The sequence below is a fragment of the Micromys minutus genome, assembly GCF_963924665.1.
Source record: "Micromys minutus genome assembly, chromosome: 23".
NCBI classification, from domain to species: Eukaryota; Metazoa; Chordata; class Mammalia; order Rodentia; family Muridae; genus Micromys; species Micromys minutus.
This window is the reverse complement of record NC_137958.1, coordinates 10,106,188-10,119,820: the sequence shown is the minus strand read 5'-3', so window position 1 is coordinate 10,119,820 and position 13,633 is coordinate 10,106,188. Positions and strand designations below refer to the sequence as shown.

At 38.0% G+C, this 13,633-nt stretch overlaps 1 protein-coding gene across 1 annotated transcript in view; it reads right to left on the bottom strand.

Moving 5' to 3' along the window:
* KMT2C (lysine methyltransferase 2C) overlaps positions 1 to 13,633 on the bottom strand; it is a gene marked incomplete at its 5' end in the record, with an annotated part of 192,527 nt that overhangs the window by 19,937 nt on the left and 158,957 nt on the right. Inside the window, 5 exons of the mRNA XM_080936200.1 lie at positions 1,116 to 1,328; positions 4,428 to 6,125; positions 9,894 to 10,126; positions 11,824 to 11,887; positions 13,228 to 13,306. Coding sequence (XP_080792326.1) covers positions 1,116 to 1,328; positions 4,428 to 6,125; positions 9,894 to 10,126; positions 11,824 to 11,887; positions 13,228 to 13,306 — 2,287 coding nt within the window. The remainder of the gene's footprint in view (positions 1 to 1,115; positions 1,329 to 4,427; positions 6,126 to 9,893; positions 10,127 to 11,823; positions 11,888 to 13,227; positions 13,307 to 13,633) is intronic.

The following is a 13,633-nucleotide window of genomic DNA, read 5'->3' as shown; positions in this document are numbered from 1 at the left end:
TTACAAGGAAAAATGTGTTTCCTTTACTATAGAAAGATATAATGGATATTTTCTACCATTTGTATTCTCGTCTCTTAGAAATTCAAAGCATATATGTTAGAAATACTTAACCAGATATATTTTTAATCTTTTAGCTGAACCTAAGTTTCAGTGTATCTTGGAGACTTTATGTAAGCTAGATGCAAAGCTAAGCCACACTCCCCAGTGGTGGGATGCTCTCTAATCTGAGGCAAGGCAGCACCCTGGCAAAGAGACATACCTTGTAGATCAACTGAGAATAGTAGTCTGAGACCCCTTCAAGGGCGGCACTGCCAAAAGTTCCTAGAAGTCGAGTCCCACTATTAAATTGGCCACTGCCATAAGGAAGAAAGTGCGCAAAGTTCACTCCAATGATCGGTTCCATTAGAGGGAGCAGAGAGAGCTGCTATTAAAAAACACATTTAAAAGTAATGTACATGATTAACAAACATGGACTTTTCCTAAGACCTGTTTTCCTAAGACCTGAAGTCAAATAAAGACTGTAAAAAATAAGACTTAAAAAATCTCAAGATTCAAAATGCTGGAAACTACAGAATCTCTGAGATATACGTCAAATACGTTTTATTCCCATCTGTTAAAGAGATGCCATCATGTGCCTCACAAGAAAAGCATGCTCTTTATTTTTGCTCTGCAAGAACCAGGGTAAGAATGGAGGCCAGGTACTGCCAATGGGAACAGAGATGGGGAGGTGTGTCCCTCCCTAATTTTGCTTGCAATGAGAGTTTAAATGAGAGTCCATGTCTGCATTTCTCTGGGTCCAGAGTCACAAGAAATGGGGAATACAAAGGTTCCTGGTGTTGAGGCTGCTCCTTCTGAAGATGGTAAATCTCGACCATCACCTACTTATTAATCCATCTACTAGAATGTGAATCTCAAATGCCAACAGGATAAAGTGTGGTTTGCTAGCAAATAGAGTCTATTAGGTTCCTTGTCCAGATGTCCTTTCTCCCTGTAGCTCTCTATTTTAATTAGAAACTAACTGTAGTAAGGCGAAAGCTTCCATGTCCTAGGACTGAAAAGGCAATACTTGCTCTCTCCCCTCCTGGAAGTGGCAAAGGGCTGTTCTGACAGCTCACCTGTTTCAAGTGGGTGAAGGAGTCAGAGCTGGAGTACACAGCCTGCTTTTCCTCTTCATCCTTCTTCCTTTTCTTTGAGCGAGGTGCTGCTTTTTCCCCCGTCCTCTGAGTCCGTTTGCTTCGCTGTTTCTTGGTTTCACTTCCTCCATCTGTTTTTGGCAACTGGTTGTTGCCACCTCCAAAACCACCTTGCATTTGAGCCCCCAAAGTTTGCTAATGTAATTGGAAAGGTTAAGAAGTAAGTAACTACCCACACGTATGATTCTTTAGTTCATGCTAGACCAGCTCCAACTTGTGACTCATAGTTCTAACCTGGCATCCCAAGTTAAAGAGAGAAGTTACAGAGTGAAGTTGTTTTCTAAAAATAACTGTTCCCTCTTCCCTCTGCAATAAGGTATATTAAAATATGAGAAATAGACAGCCTCAGCAACTTAGGAAATTGCAGAACTCCTACAAATAAGAATGGAGTATGGCTTCTCGCTATTTAAGCTGAGACCAGGGAGGCACCATGCCAGATGAATGGGCAGCTTCTGAGCTGTGTTCTTGACAATTTATTTTCCCCCATAGGAACTAAGAACTGTTGTAATCTGAGATGTGAAGCTAATTCACAGGTTCAGGAACAATTGAAGTTCACACACCAGAGGTAAGAGAACAGTGCTAGAAAGCAGTAAGCTGCCATACTGGTCCCTCAAACTAGTGTCAAAATCTACATGTGAATGAAAAACATAATGGATGTGTACTAATATAGCCAAAACAAGAGAACACAGAGAACAAAGTTAATCTTTCCTATGCTTGTAAGAAAAGATCTATTTTATTCAATGTGTTTAAATACCGTGGCTATATGTATACAATGCATAGACACCATATGCATGCCTGGTGCCTGTGAAAATCAGAAAAGAACATTGAATCTTCTCTAACTGGAGCTACAAATGGTTATAAGCCACCATATGAGTGCCAGAGCCAAACCCAGGTCCTCTGCAAGAATCATAAGCCATCTCTGTCTCTAACCCCCTTTCTTTCCTTTAGCTTTCATGCTCACAAAGATGTGAGAGTAATACAGGCCTTGAGACAAGTCTTTATCTAAGTCTGTGGGTACCAATATCAAAACATAGGAACATTTTTTGTGCTTTCTAATTTCTAAAACTAATACAATGGTTTTCTATACATAAAGTGATAATTTTAGCCTGTAGCCATGTGGTCTGGGTAAACTATGGGCTTTGATATAGTCCTGCAAAAGCCACTGTATGGTTTTTATAAATGAGTTGGCCATGATTCAACTTTTAAATTTTATGAACAAATTTAAATTTCATATAATTTCATTTACTACAAATTACTACTTTTTCTTCTTAGCTCATACAAAGGTAGGAAAAAGGTTGAAGCAGGTTTATATTACTTATGCCTGGGTAAATCCCTGCTTCTCCAAGAGCAGTGTCAGAGAAACAAAGCAACTCCTGGGACTGATTCTCTGGTCTAGCCTACACCAAACGAACCATACCAGATGTTTATATAATCAGGCCTGCAGCACTGGATCATCAGGGGAATCTTGCTGAACAGTGCATTCTGATTTAGGAACATAGTAGCACACACAAATCTGGTATGCTCTCAAACCACCCCAAGTAACATGGGTGCCGAAGTCCTTGAAGACCTATGAATTTTCTAATTGGCTTATGGATGACTGAGAAGGCAAGCATGTTAAGTTTGCGTAACTCAGCCACTTTAGATGGTCTACAGATATCTCTCATTTTTACAATTATCCTACATAGCAAATTCAACTATATTTCAAAAGACAAGTATAAAAGATCACAAAAGATTCTGAATTTTTTGTATAGTAATTTGTGTGAGAGTTTCATTTTGTAGCTTAAACTGCCTCGAACTTGAAGCAATCTTCATACCTCAACTTCCTGAGTGCTGAGATTACAGGCAGGTACCACTATGTAGAGCTTCTTTATGGTTTCTGTTGTTTTAATCACAAGAACCAAGAGCATATACACCTCATGTTCATTCTATAGTTTAGTTTCTGCTTTTTATAGCTGACATGTGCCTGCTTCCCTGTGCCATTAAACCTTTGTGTATGGCACAAATTTTGGTATGAACATGCTGATGGTAGTTTCCATGTGAGTAAAGCCCCAGCAAGTATGAGGTGAAGGAATGGGTATCCACACATCTGTGGTTGGTCAAGTTCAGAAAGCTTGTTACAAGATTTCAGAACTAAGTTTCATAAAAGAAAAAGATATTAGAAAAGGAAAGGAGAAAAGAGGGAGTTGCAGCACATGGGGCAGAGAGCATTCAGTATTTCCAGACACAAAACATCCTGGAGTTGGCAGCCAAGGATTGGACCTGGGGAGCATATTTCAACAACCAGAAAAACACAACCACAAGATGAACTGTTTGCACACGAGACTCTCAAAGAATAAAGAGAAAGAAGAGACCATAACTGCCAATTAGACGAAGATGACAACTGTTGGAATGTCCAATCTCTACTGAACAACCGGAGACAACAGAAAAGAGGAGAGCCAATACTTGTAAAACGACAAGTCTCATTACTCTTAAAATTGATAACTCAGACAACTCAAAACACTAATGCACTTCAATTAAATGAAAAAATTATAAAAATCAAACTGAGCTGCACCCCAGGGAAGCTGTGTGAATACACTAATAACCACTGCTACTTATGAAAGACAAGGAGCAAAGCAACAAACAGACCTATTCCAAAGACAGAGAAACTCGTTTGTGGAGCCTCTTAATGAAGTTCATTGAAATGAGGTCACTCTGTATTCTAAGTGTGTATTTAAAACTGCCTATCATGCAAATGTAAAGGAAATCCAATGTTAACACTTAAAATGGGTAGAATATTGATACATAGAAAGCTACAAAGATGGAAATAGTATCCACATCTAGAATCATGTTATTTTTCTAATAGGATCAATTCCCAATAAGAGATATCCCTGAGAGTACTCAAGGAAAGGAAGACGAGTACAGGAGCTTTCTTCTAAATTTGAAAGGCTAATGGAAATTATGCACTTATTTATAATAAGGATCCTCACATACTTCCTTTGCTATAGTTAGTCCAACTTGGTTATGATAACCAGCTGAAAGGCACACATAATGACACACGTTTGCTTTATATAATAAGCAAATGAGTCACTTATATACCTTGTAAATCTAAGTAAAAACAGAGTTCTGTAGAAAAACAAAAAAATGATTCTTTGAGCAGGAAAGTTACAAAATAGTTTTAAAATTGGCAATTTGTTGACACTAATCTGCTATAATAGCTTTAAAACAAAGGCAGTTGTTCTCACAACTGACACTTACCAATCCTTCTGCTGGATTCTGCTTCTCAACCAGTTTACCATCCTTTGTAGAGCTTTCATCTGAAGATAAAGTGCCCTCAGGTCTCTGAGTTAGAAGGGAAGAGGCCTTCTTGTTTTTTAACAAGTGCTTCAGTAGTTCATTTCCTGTATCTCCTTTGGTAACAGGGGTCCCAGCAGGATGGGAAGGACACTGTATCGAGGAGACAGGACCAGATACAGTGTCTTTGACCTTATTACCAGTTTTCTCTTCCACTTTGGTGTCCTCCTGACTTGGGCATGGCTGTGTCTCAGGCTTTTCTAGCTTTATTTCTTCATTTTTGTTGGGGGTTTCCACGGAAGGCTTGACTGCCTCTGAATTCACATGTGTCTGTTGATTTGAAGTTTCTTTGATGAATTCACTGCTGGGAAGTTTGTTTTCTGACTCTATACAAGGCTGGCCTGTTGCCACATTTGGAGTGGGTACACGAACTGGCTCCACTGCCTCCTGTTGTCTTTGCTGAGGGGGCTCACTGGGTGTGCTCACTGCAGGAGTGAAAGTAGTTTCTGAGAGGCCTGGGGTTAGTGGGGCAGCACAGTCAGAGTGGGGAGTTGATGGTGTTCTGCTGGATTCTGCATCATCTTCTCTTTTCTTTTTTCTTGTTCTTTTCTTTTTCCCCTTTTCTTCTGGGATTATATCAGAATACAACTGAATAAGAGACTGGTTGGATCCTGAATAATTTTGTCCCTGTGTGACAGCATGGTCTTGGCCACATGGGACATTGTTATTAGCTACTGGAGGGGTTCCTGGTAAAATTGGTGTGAAGGGAGGCCTCAGTGGAGATTGCTGAAAGCTGGACCCAGAAAGATTTCCATGTCCTTGCTTAACAGAATGAAAGTTTGGGCTCCCACCAGAAGCAGATGGTGAATCTGGAACAAAGGGGGGAGGTCCTACCTGCCTTCGCTCATTGGTTTGCATGAAAGTTTGGTTTGGGGGTGAATTAACAGACCCTTGTTGGACAGTCTGCTGCTGTAAAACTGGCCCTATTTGCTGCTGATGCTGTGGAGACTGCAGAAAGTCACAAGGTCTGTCAGAACCATAGAATGGCATCTGGGACACAGGTGTCCTGTTGGCCAGCTCAGCACCCATCAGGCCATGCTGCTCCATCTCCATCCGCTGCTGCAGAGCTCTCTGTCTGTCTACTTCCTGCATCAGTTGGACTCGCTGTCTTTCCTGCTGTTCTCGTAAGCGTTCCTTCCTCTCTCGCTCTTGAAAACTTTCACTGAAAGGGTTGTTGTCATCAAATTCTACTCGAGGTGGTGGTCCATTTTGTGCATTTGCACTTGACACTGCCCCTGGGGCTGGTGTACAAGCTTTTAAAGATAGTTGGGTGATTGGGGGCTGAATCCTAGGAGGATTAAGGGGGAGGTGAGCAGGAGCACTGTTAGATTGCCATCCAGGTAAACTGGGCATTCTAGCAGGGCTGGAATGCCCAGAGATGACTGCTGTGTGCTGCTGGTGCTGCAGCTGCTGTGGCACCATGGGAAAGTTGGGCTGGCTCATGGTGAGTGGAGTGGCACCTGGAACTAGAGGTGGCTGGGGCTGAACCCCTGGCATGAGGATGGGAGGGGCTAGGGCACACTGCTGCTGCTGCTGTTGCTGCTGCTGTTTGATCCGATAATCTTCAATTAGTTCAGCATGCTCTTTCTGTTGTTTACGAATCTGAAACAAAGTAATAATTACTCATGCATATACAAGGTAGGTACCACATGGAAACACCGACTATTAATTTTTGGGCTATGAACCCACACAGGAGGCAAATAGCCCACTCCTAAAACTGGTGACCACATGTATTCTATGGTATATCTGAGTATGTGCACACAAAAAAATACTAATTTTTTCCTTGTAAAAGTTCTTTACATATTAAATACCCATAAAAATTCAAAAGGAATTTTCTGAAATAAGCATGAAAATCACATGCCATTTAAACTATAATTAGCAGTAAAATAAAAAAGAAAACAGCTATATGTGATAGCAAAAGGAGTTACATTAATGCACACAAGGTTAGAATAACCGAGATTTGGCTAGAACTGTAAACATTTAGTAAGATTCCATTTAGTAAATCAGAGAATGACACATTTTTTAAAGAAGAATTATTAGCAAACATGACGTTCTCTCTTAGATTAAAAAGACTGACAAAACCCTAAATTTGATTGGTGACACATTCAAATTATAATTTCTGAAAATGCCTAAACTCTAAAGTGAATATTTTAAAGTAGATTCTTTTGCTTGTTTGTTTTTTGAGATAAGGTCTATCTATGTAGCGCTGGCTGTCCTAGAACCTGCTTTGTAGACTAGGCTGGCCTCAAACTAAGAGATCTACCTGGCTCTGCCGCCTGAGTGCTGGGATTAAAAATGTGCACTATCACACCTGATTTTTTTAAGAAAAGGGGTGATGTGGATTCTTAATATATAATTACAAATTCAGGCCATAAGGTTTGGCAGCACACAACTTTACCCACCAATCCATCTTGTCAACCCATTTATCTGCTTAAAGAAACATTTCAGTTATGTATAGTACTCTAGGAAAAGGACAGTCAAGATGTAATGCATATTCTGAGGACCTTTAAAAAGCAGTCACCATCTACATTCATATTAGCATATTTAATCCAGCACTTTTAATAGTAATCACATTATTTTCTTGGATTCCCCAAGTAAGCTAGCATATATTTTTTTCAAAATTGAAAGTGCCTGGATTCTTCTCCAGTACTGCATAACGTCTACCCTTTTCTTTTTTCTTTCGAACTTCTGTTTAAATCTACTGTATGTATGTGGGTACATATATCACTGTATGGGTGTGGGTTTCAGAAGAAAACTTGCAGGAGTTGCTTTCTTCCTTCCACCAAGTGAGGATTATATAACTCAGTGGTAGAGTGTTTCTTTACTATGATAATGGTTAGTGGTGACAATTTAATAATCTAACATCCCTTGGGAGATGAGCCTCTGAGTGTGCCTGTGGGAGATTACCTTTACTATGTTAACAGATAGAGAAAGATCCATTTTAATTTGGACAAGGCTATTGCCTGGATAGGGGATACAAAACTGTATCAACTAGAGAATGAACTGAACAGTGAGGTGCACACCCGGATGACCTGCTCCCTGACTGAGACTGTGGTGTGAGTCCCTTAAGCTTTTGCTGCTGTAACTTCCCCACTGTAATGGACTGTACAACCTGGAACTGTGAGCCCAAATAAATCCTTTCTTCCTTAAGTCATTTTTCAGCAGAAAAGGAAACTAAGATAACCAGTAAGTTTAAAGACTCTCTTGTGTACACATACAAAATCTATAATAAACGACTTTCTTACTGAGATTACAGTATGCTATAGGCAATTGTGTAGTGAGGATGTGCCTGTCTAAGTTTTCAAATAACATATAATATTAGCTCATAAATAGAATTTCATCAATCAATTTGCAAAAAACTAGGCTTTCATCAAAACTATGCTGCTTCTTACTCATCAGGACACTTTTGAAATACAACTCACCAAAGGCAGAAAGATGACTAAAAACACATTATATAAGTATTTGTTTTAAAAAGTATTTACCAACAATAAAGAGTATGAAGAGAATGAATCTAAAGAGAGAAGAAGTTCTCATTCTATAATGGCTCTAGTTTATTAATCAATGAGAATAGTATAATCATCATGTTGCAGGTACGCTGTGTTGTCACCTCAGACTTGAAGTCTAAAGCCCTAATCCAACTGTTAACTAATAAGCAAGCATGCCACATGACCTAGACTAACTTGCTAGTCTCTATAAGTTTCAAGTAGTGATAATAGCAATTCCTTCAAGTTGTAGGCAAGGTCAAATAAAACAAGACAGAGGGTGTTTCCTGGAGTTTTCACCATACATGGAACACTTCTAATTCTATAAACCAATATACTTTGAATCGCTTGTCTACTTCTAGTATTACTATTTGGAGTTCTTTGTAACTTATACCTAAAACAAAGGCAAAGTTTAAATTCTGGTGTACAATTCTATGAATTATTAGCACACAGAGAAATTATAGTCATTTCATAATCAAGAAAATGTTCCCTAAATTTACTTTTTAGAATCAAATTTTCCTGTCTTCCCCATAGTTACTGATAATATACCACTCATCTCTGTAACTGTTATTTCCATGTTATATAAATTGTTGGGAATGACCTCTTTTTGCTCAATGAAATACTCTCAAAATACAAGCTGTATGTATTAGCAGTTTTATTATTTTACCAATCAAAAACAGGTATACCAGACTTTATTTAATTATCCCAAAACTTAGGTGGTGGAATGTGCTATCTTTTTTTTTTTCTTTTTCCCTCCTTAAGATAGAATTTCATTGTGATACGTATGCTGGTACTAAACTCAAGAACCTCAGCTTTTTCTTATAGTTAGGAGAACAGTTATGTGCCTGTTCCCAGCCTATTCTAATTTTGAATGACAATGGATAAAGCCACTATAAACATTAATGAATAAGCATCTAGAAGAGCCCTACATAGGTAAATAACTAGTAAGTGGCTCTGAACTCATCGTGCATACTTCCCTTTTTCACTTAACAGTGATTTTAAAGCTTTACACTTTTTTGGCCTTGCTGGTTTCATTTTTTGGAAATAAGCCCCTTTTGAAGGTATTCCAGTTTTTTTTTCCCCTCCCTCTTTTCTTTTCTGTCACTGTTTTGAAGGCACTCAAGGAACTCAGTATTTCATATATGCTAGGCAAGCTGTGTACCACTGAACTACAGCTCTTACCTTTACTTTAGTGGTGATTCTTAAAAGCAAAATAAAAAATAACATTAAAAAATGCTATGACAAAGAATCACAGAGTCATTCAAATGTTATATCTGAATTTTCATTAAAAATTAGAGACCAAAGATAAACACAGGGGTAACCAAATACTTGCCAGATCTGATTCTTGTTTCAACATATCTTTGTGGGCCTTAGTTTATCAAATGATGTGAGTATGTGTACTGCACAGTGATTTATTTTTTCTTTTGTTCTTAAAAAACAAAAAAGCCAAAAAAGAAAAAAATCCCCCAAACAAAAAAAGACAGGGTCTTTCTAAGTATCTCTAGCTATCCTAGAACACACGGTTTAGGCATGGATAGCATGAGACTCATAGAGGACTCTGCCTCCCAAGTGCTAGGATTAGAGGTGTGTGCCACCACCCCGGTACAGATTAACTAGTACAAAGAAAATACAATCATTACAGGATCACTGAAATATAAAATATAAAATACTTCTGACCCAGAGTTGTAAGAGTCAGTCTCTTCAGTGGCAGCAAGCACTACTCAGTCAGAACTAGGCAGCCACTCCCTCGATTATTAAGAAGTCCTAGAGGAGTGTAATTTGCATGCTATTTAACATTATAACCAAAATCCTGAGCCACTGAATAAATGCCACACTAATACAGCTCCTTAGCTGCAGATGGCTTCCATTTTACAAACCTGTCTATTACCTGATCAAGCTGTTTCTGAACCATAGTCTGCTGCTCAGTAACATGTTTGAGCTGCTCTGCATCCTCTTCTGGAAACTCTCGCCCGGCCTTCTTGGCTGTGCGCTGTTTGGCTGAAAGGGCCTTCTTAGATTTCCTGTGCGCACCAATTTGTTCTTCAAGATACTTCTGCTGCATCTGAAGCAGCTGCTGAGTCTCCTGTAGCCATTCTTCATACTGCTTACGTTGAGAGTCATCTGAGGAAGAATCAAAATTCAAGTGTGTTAATTTTCTAAATAGTCCAAGATTATTAAAAGTTAAGCAAATTCATTTGTAAGAAGACACAATTTTATTGTGAACATTTAAAAGAAAAATAGAGAACAAAATTCTAATTATTAGAGTCCTTTATAACTATGCAGTATCAACTTCTAGAAAATTGTATTTACTCAAGAAAGCCAGACAACACTTGAGTAAAACACTAGTTAATTCTTGTGAGTTCTGCAACTCCAGTCTTCCAAAAGAACCATCAAATTATTTACTCCATAAACCAAACTGTGTATCAGGTTGTATGTGCACTTTGTTAATTCAGTTGTACAGACTGAAGAGGCAAGGAAGATCTATCCCACTAATATCCAGAGCGTGGATTAAGAAGTCAGTTGCCATGCTGATTTCTCTTAAGTTTATAATGTTCCCTGCATCTTAGTAGTGGAGGAAAAATGAGACAGGGGGATAACTTTAAAGAGAAGCACTTTGAAGTCTACATGTTATAACGAAAATATATTAAGTTAAAAACACTGGTAACTTCCATTAATTTTGTAATTTCTATGTCTACAAGGGGAGGTGATAGGTAACCAAGCAAAGCCTTCTCATCTCTCAGGGATGGCTAACGCCTCTCCCAATTGTAACTTATCTTACACTAAGATCCCCTTGTTCTCTCAGAATACATTAGTCCATTGATGCCAAGTCCCCAAAAAAGGTTATCTCATGTAGTAAAAAATTGAGTATTCCTGTTTGACTGACTACAAGACAAAGAAAAACACAAGCCTAGAAGGACATTAGCTGAAAATAACATCAATGATAACAGAATATTGTCATACATTAAGATCCAACCAAATCCAATGGGCACAATACAGCCAGAAAAAGCCAGTTGGTCATAGTAGTTTACTTATTTTTAATACAAATATGTATCAAATTATAATCATAATTGATGCAGGGGAATTTCAAAAGGTCAGACTTTGGGTTTGTTCCTAAACCCAGAAGTTCCAGTATATGTATGAAGGTGCAATCTAGTGCACTAAATTTGAAGGGCTTTTGTCAAGAACAGGCTTTTTCACAAGGTTTCAGAAGTTCTGCTTCTGGTAGAATGAGACCTACCGCAAGGAAAGCCTTTCTGGTTTCTGGAACCAGGAGAGCAGAGGTGAGCAAAATGAAAGATAATGGTGAAAAAAGTTAGCTAAACAGTCTGAAGATTTCAGAAAGGTTCAGTTTGAGGGAACCACCTTGGGACCCCTAAGGACAGTTAGAAGGGTTCAGTGGCATCTTGCACACTTGACCTTCACACCATGCTACAACCCAGCTTCTGTTAAACATATTCCCTTTGTTTTTCCCCATTCAGTGTCCTTGTCATAGGCAGACTGTCATGAAAGCAAACATGGTTTAATGCTATAGATTGGAAAGAGGCAAATCTATTTTAAAAAACAACAATGTTGAAGAAAATAGGGAAGATGGTTTTCCTGCATTAAAGTATTTATTTCTAACTAATTCTTCATGCACAGCGGAAAAAAGCAATGGAAACACATGCCTTGCTGTAAAGATGCCTAGAGGACAGTGCCCTTCATTAGAGGAGGGCACTCAGGTGTACAGTAATACTACACTAATTCCGAGCTTCAAACAACACAAATATAGCCAAACAAGCAATCCCCAGAAACAGGTAACTTATTAGATTTATACTTACTGACAAAGCCTGGACCAAAATTTGGAGGATTAGGCCTAGAAATCTGATGTGTTATACTGCCATCCTAAAATAAGTAAAATTTACAAATATGTTTAATTCCATACTTCAATTTAAGGGGGGAAAAACTTCAAAATGAAAAAAAAAATTTTTAAAGTTTAATTTCTAAAACATCTCTATAAAGTTTTTCTTTTCCCTTATAAGTACTAGAATAAATTAATTGGGCAACAGTTTAATACCTGAACACTTATTTTTTTTTAATCTCTGAACTGTATTTTCCATATTTAGTTGAATAGAAAATAATGAATTATTCATCTGAAATATAATACTAAGGTAAATCAAATCTTGCATAGTTAAGCTAAAAATTCACATGAATCTGATAGGTTTTTTTTGTCAATAAGTTTATAAACAAATGTTCTAGATTCACTAAACCATACTGTATAACAGAAAGCTAATTATAACAAGAATTAATATAGTATACATATAAAAGAAAATGCACCCATTAGAATGTTATCTTGTGTTCTAATAATGCCTTGCTTCTTTTATGGGGTTTGAATAGCATAATTCCTGGCCAGGACCTGATGAATAGAATCTTGGAAAAAAATCTTTACCCTGTTGATTCAAGTTCTGTTAGACATGAGCTATGTTCAAAGTCAGAATACAGCATGTCCAGTCTTATAGTATTGCAGGGAAGCTGATACAACATTTGATAGCACGCAGTAGAAAGGTTCAAGAACTTGCTTAAAGTTTACACTGAATTAATAGTAAAACTGAGAATTTAGAAAACTCAGCTTTCCAGTATTCCAAAGTTTATGCTTTGGAATGGTTTATGCTTTTCATAGGGAAAAGCTCAAATTATCTGTATAATAACTATAACTGATAACTGGCAGAATATAATTCCAAAAGCCCACAGAGCAAGCCCGCCATACCATGCATGTTTTAAAAATCAACATAGAAAATAGCACATGAAAAGAGCTATTGTTTCCAGACTTCATAACATCAACACAGATCAATGTTTAAGCTTCGCATTAACTGTAGATACTCAATATTCAAAAAAGCAAAGTCAAAGTCATCTCAAGGAAAATTATATCTAACAGAATGACTACAGACATTTCCCCTAATGTATCCAACAATTTTACATTTTAAATGTGATGAATTAATTTCAATTAGCAGGATATGAAATGTCTTTCCAGAGTAAGAAATGACTTTCTATCATTAATGTGTGCAAGTCCTTTGCAGAAATTCCAGTTTTTAATTTGTCTTTATTTTACATAGCAACAACACATCTTTATTTCACTGTGTTGCCAGAAGATCAGCTCCTATTCCTTTCTGGGAGGGGCTTCACTATGATTTGGATTTGGTAAGGTCCATGTGTCTTCCCTAAACCAGCAAATCGAGCAGCATTACCTGAGCTACAGCTTGTGGCACTAGGGTCTGGCCTTCATTGTTTTGCGTTCCAGCCACTGATGGGCCCATGAAGGGGAATCTGTAAAGGAAAGCACACAGTATCAACTGCTGAGCTTATAACAAGGTGCACAGGTACCTAATAATGCTGTCTTTCAGGGAAAAGAAGAGTCATGATGATTCCTATTGTAGACTTTAGACAACAATCTTCTGGGTGCTCAACAGATCTCTTCTTAGTATTCACTCAGTACCTTCCTATTTCTAGGGATGATGACGTGGAATGGTTATGCAGCTATCTTCATGGGGACCAGTAAAGCTACATAAAAAGGTACCTAACTACTGCAGAGTTTGGGCCCTCATAGGTTTCACAAAAATATTTTTTATGATACAATTATGGTAAAAATCTAGC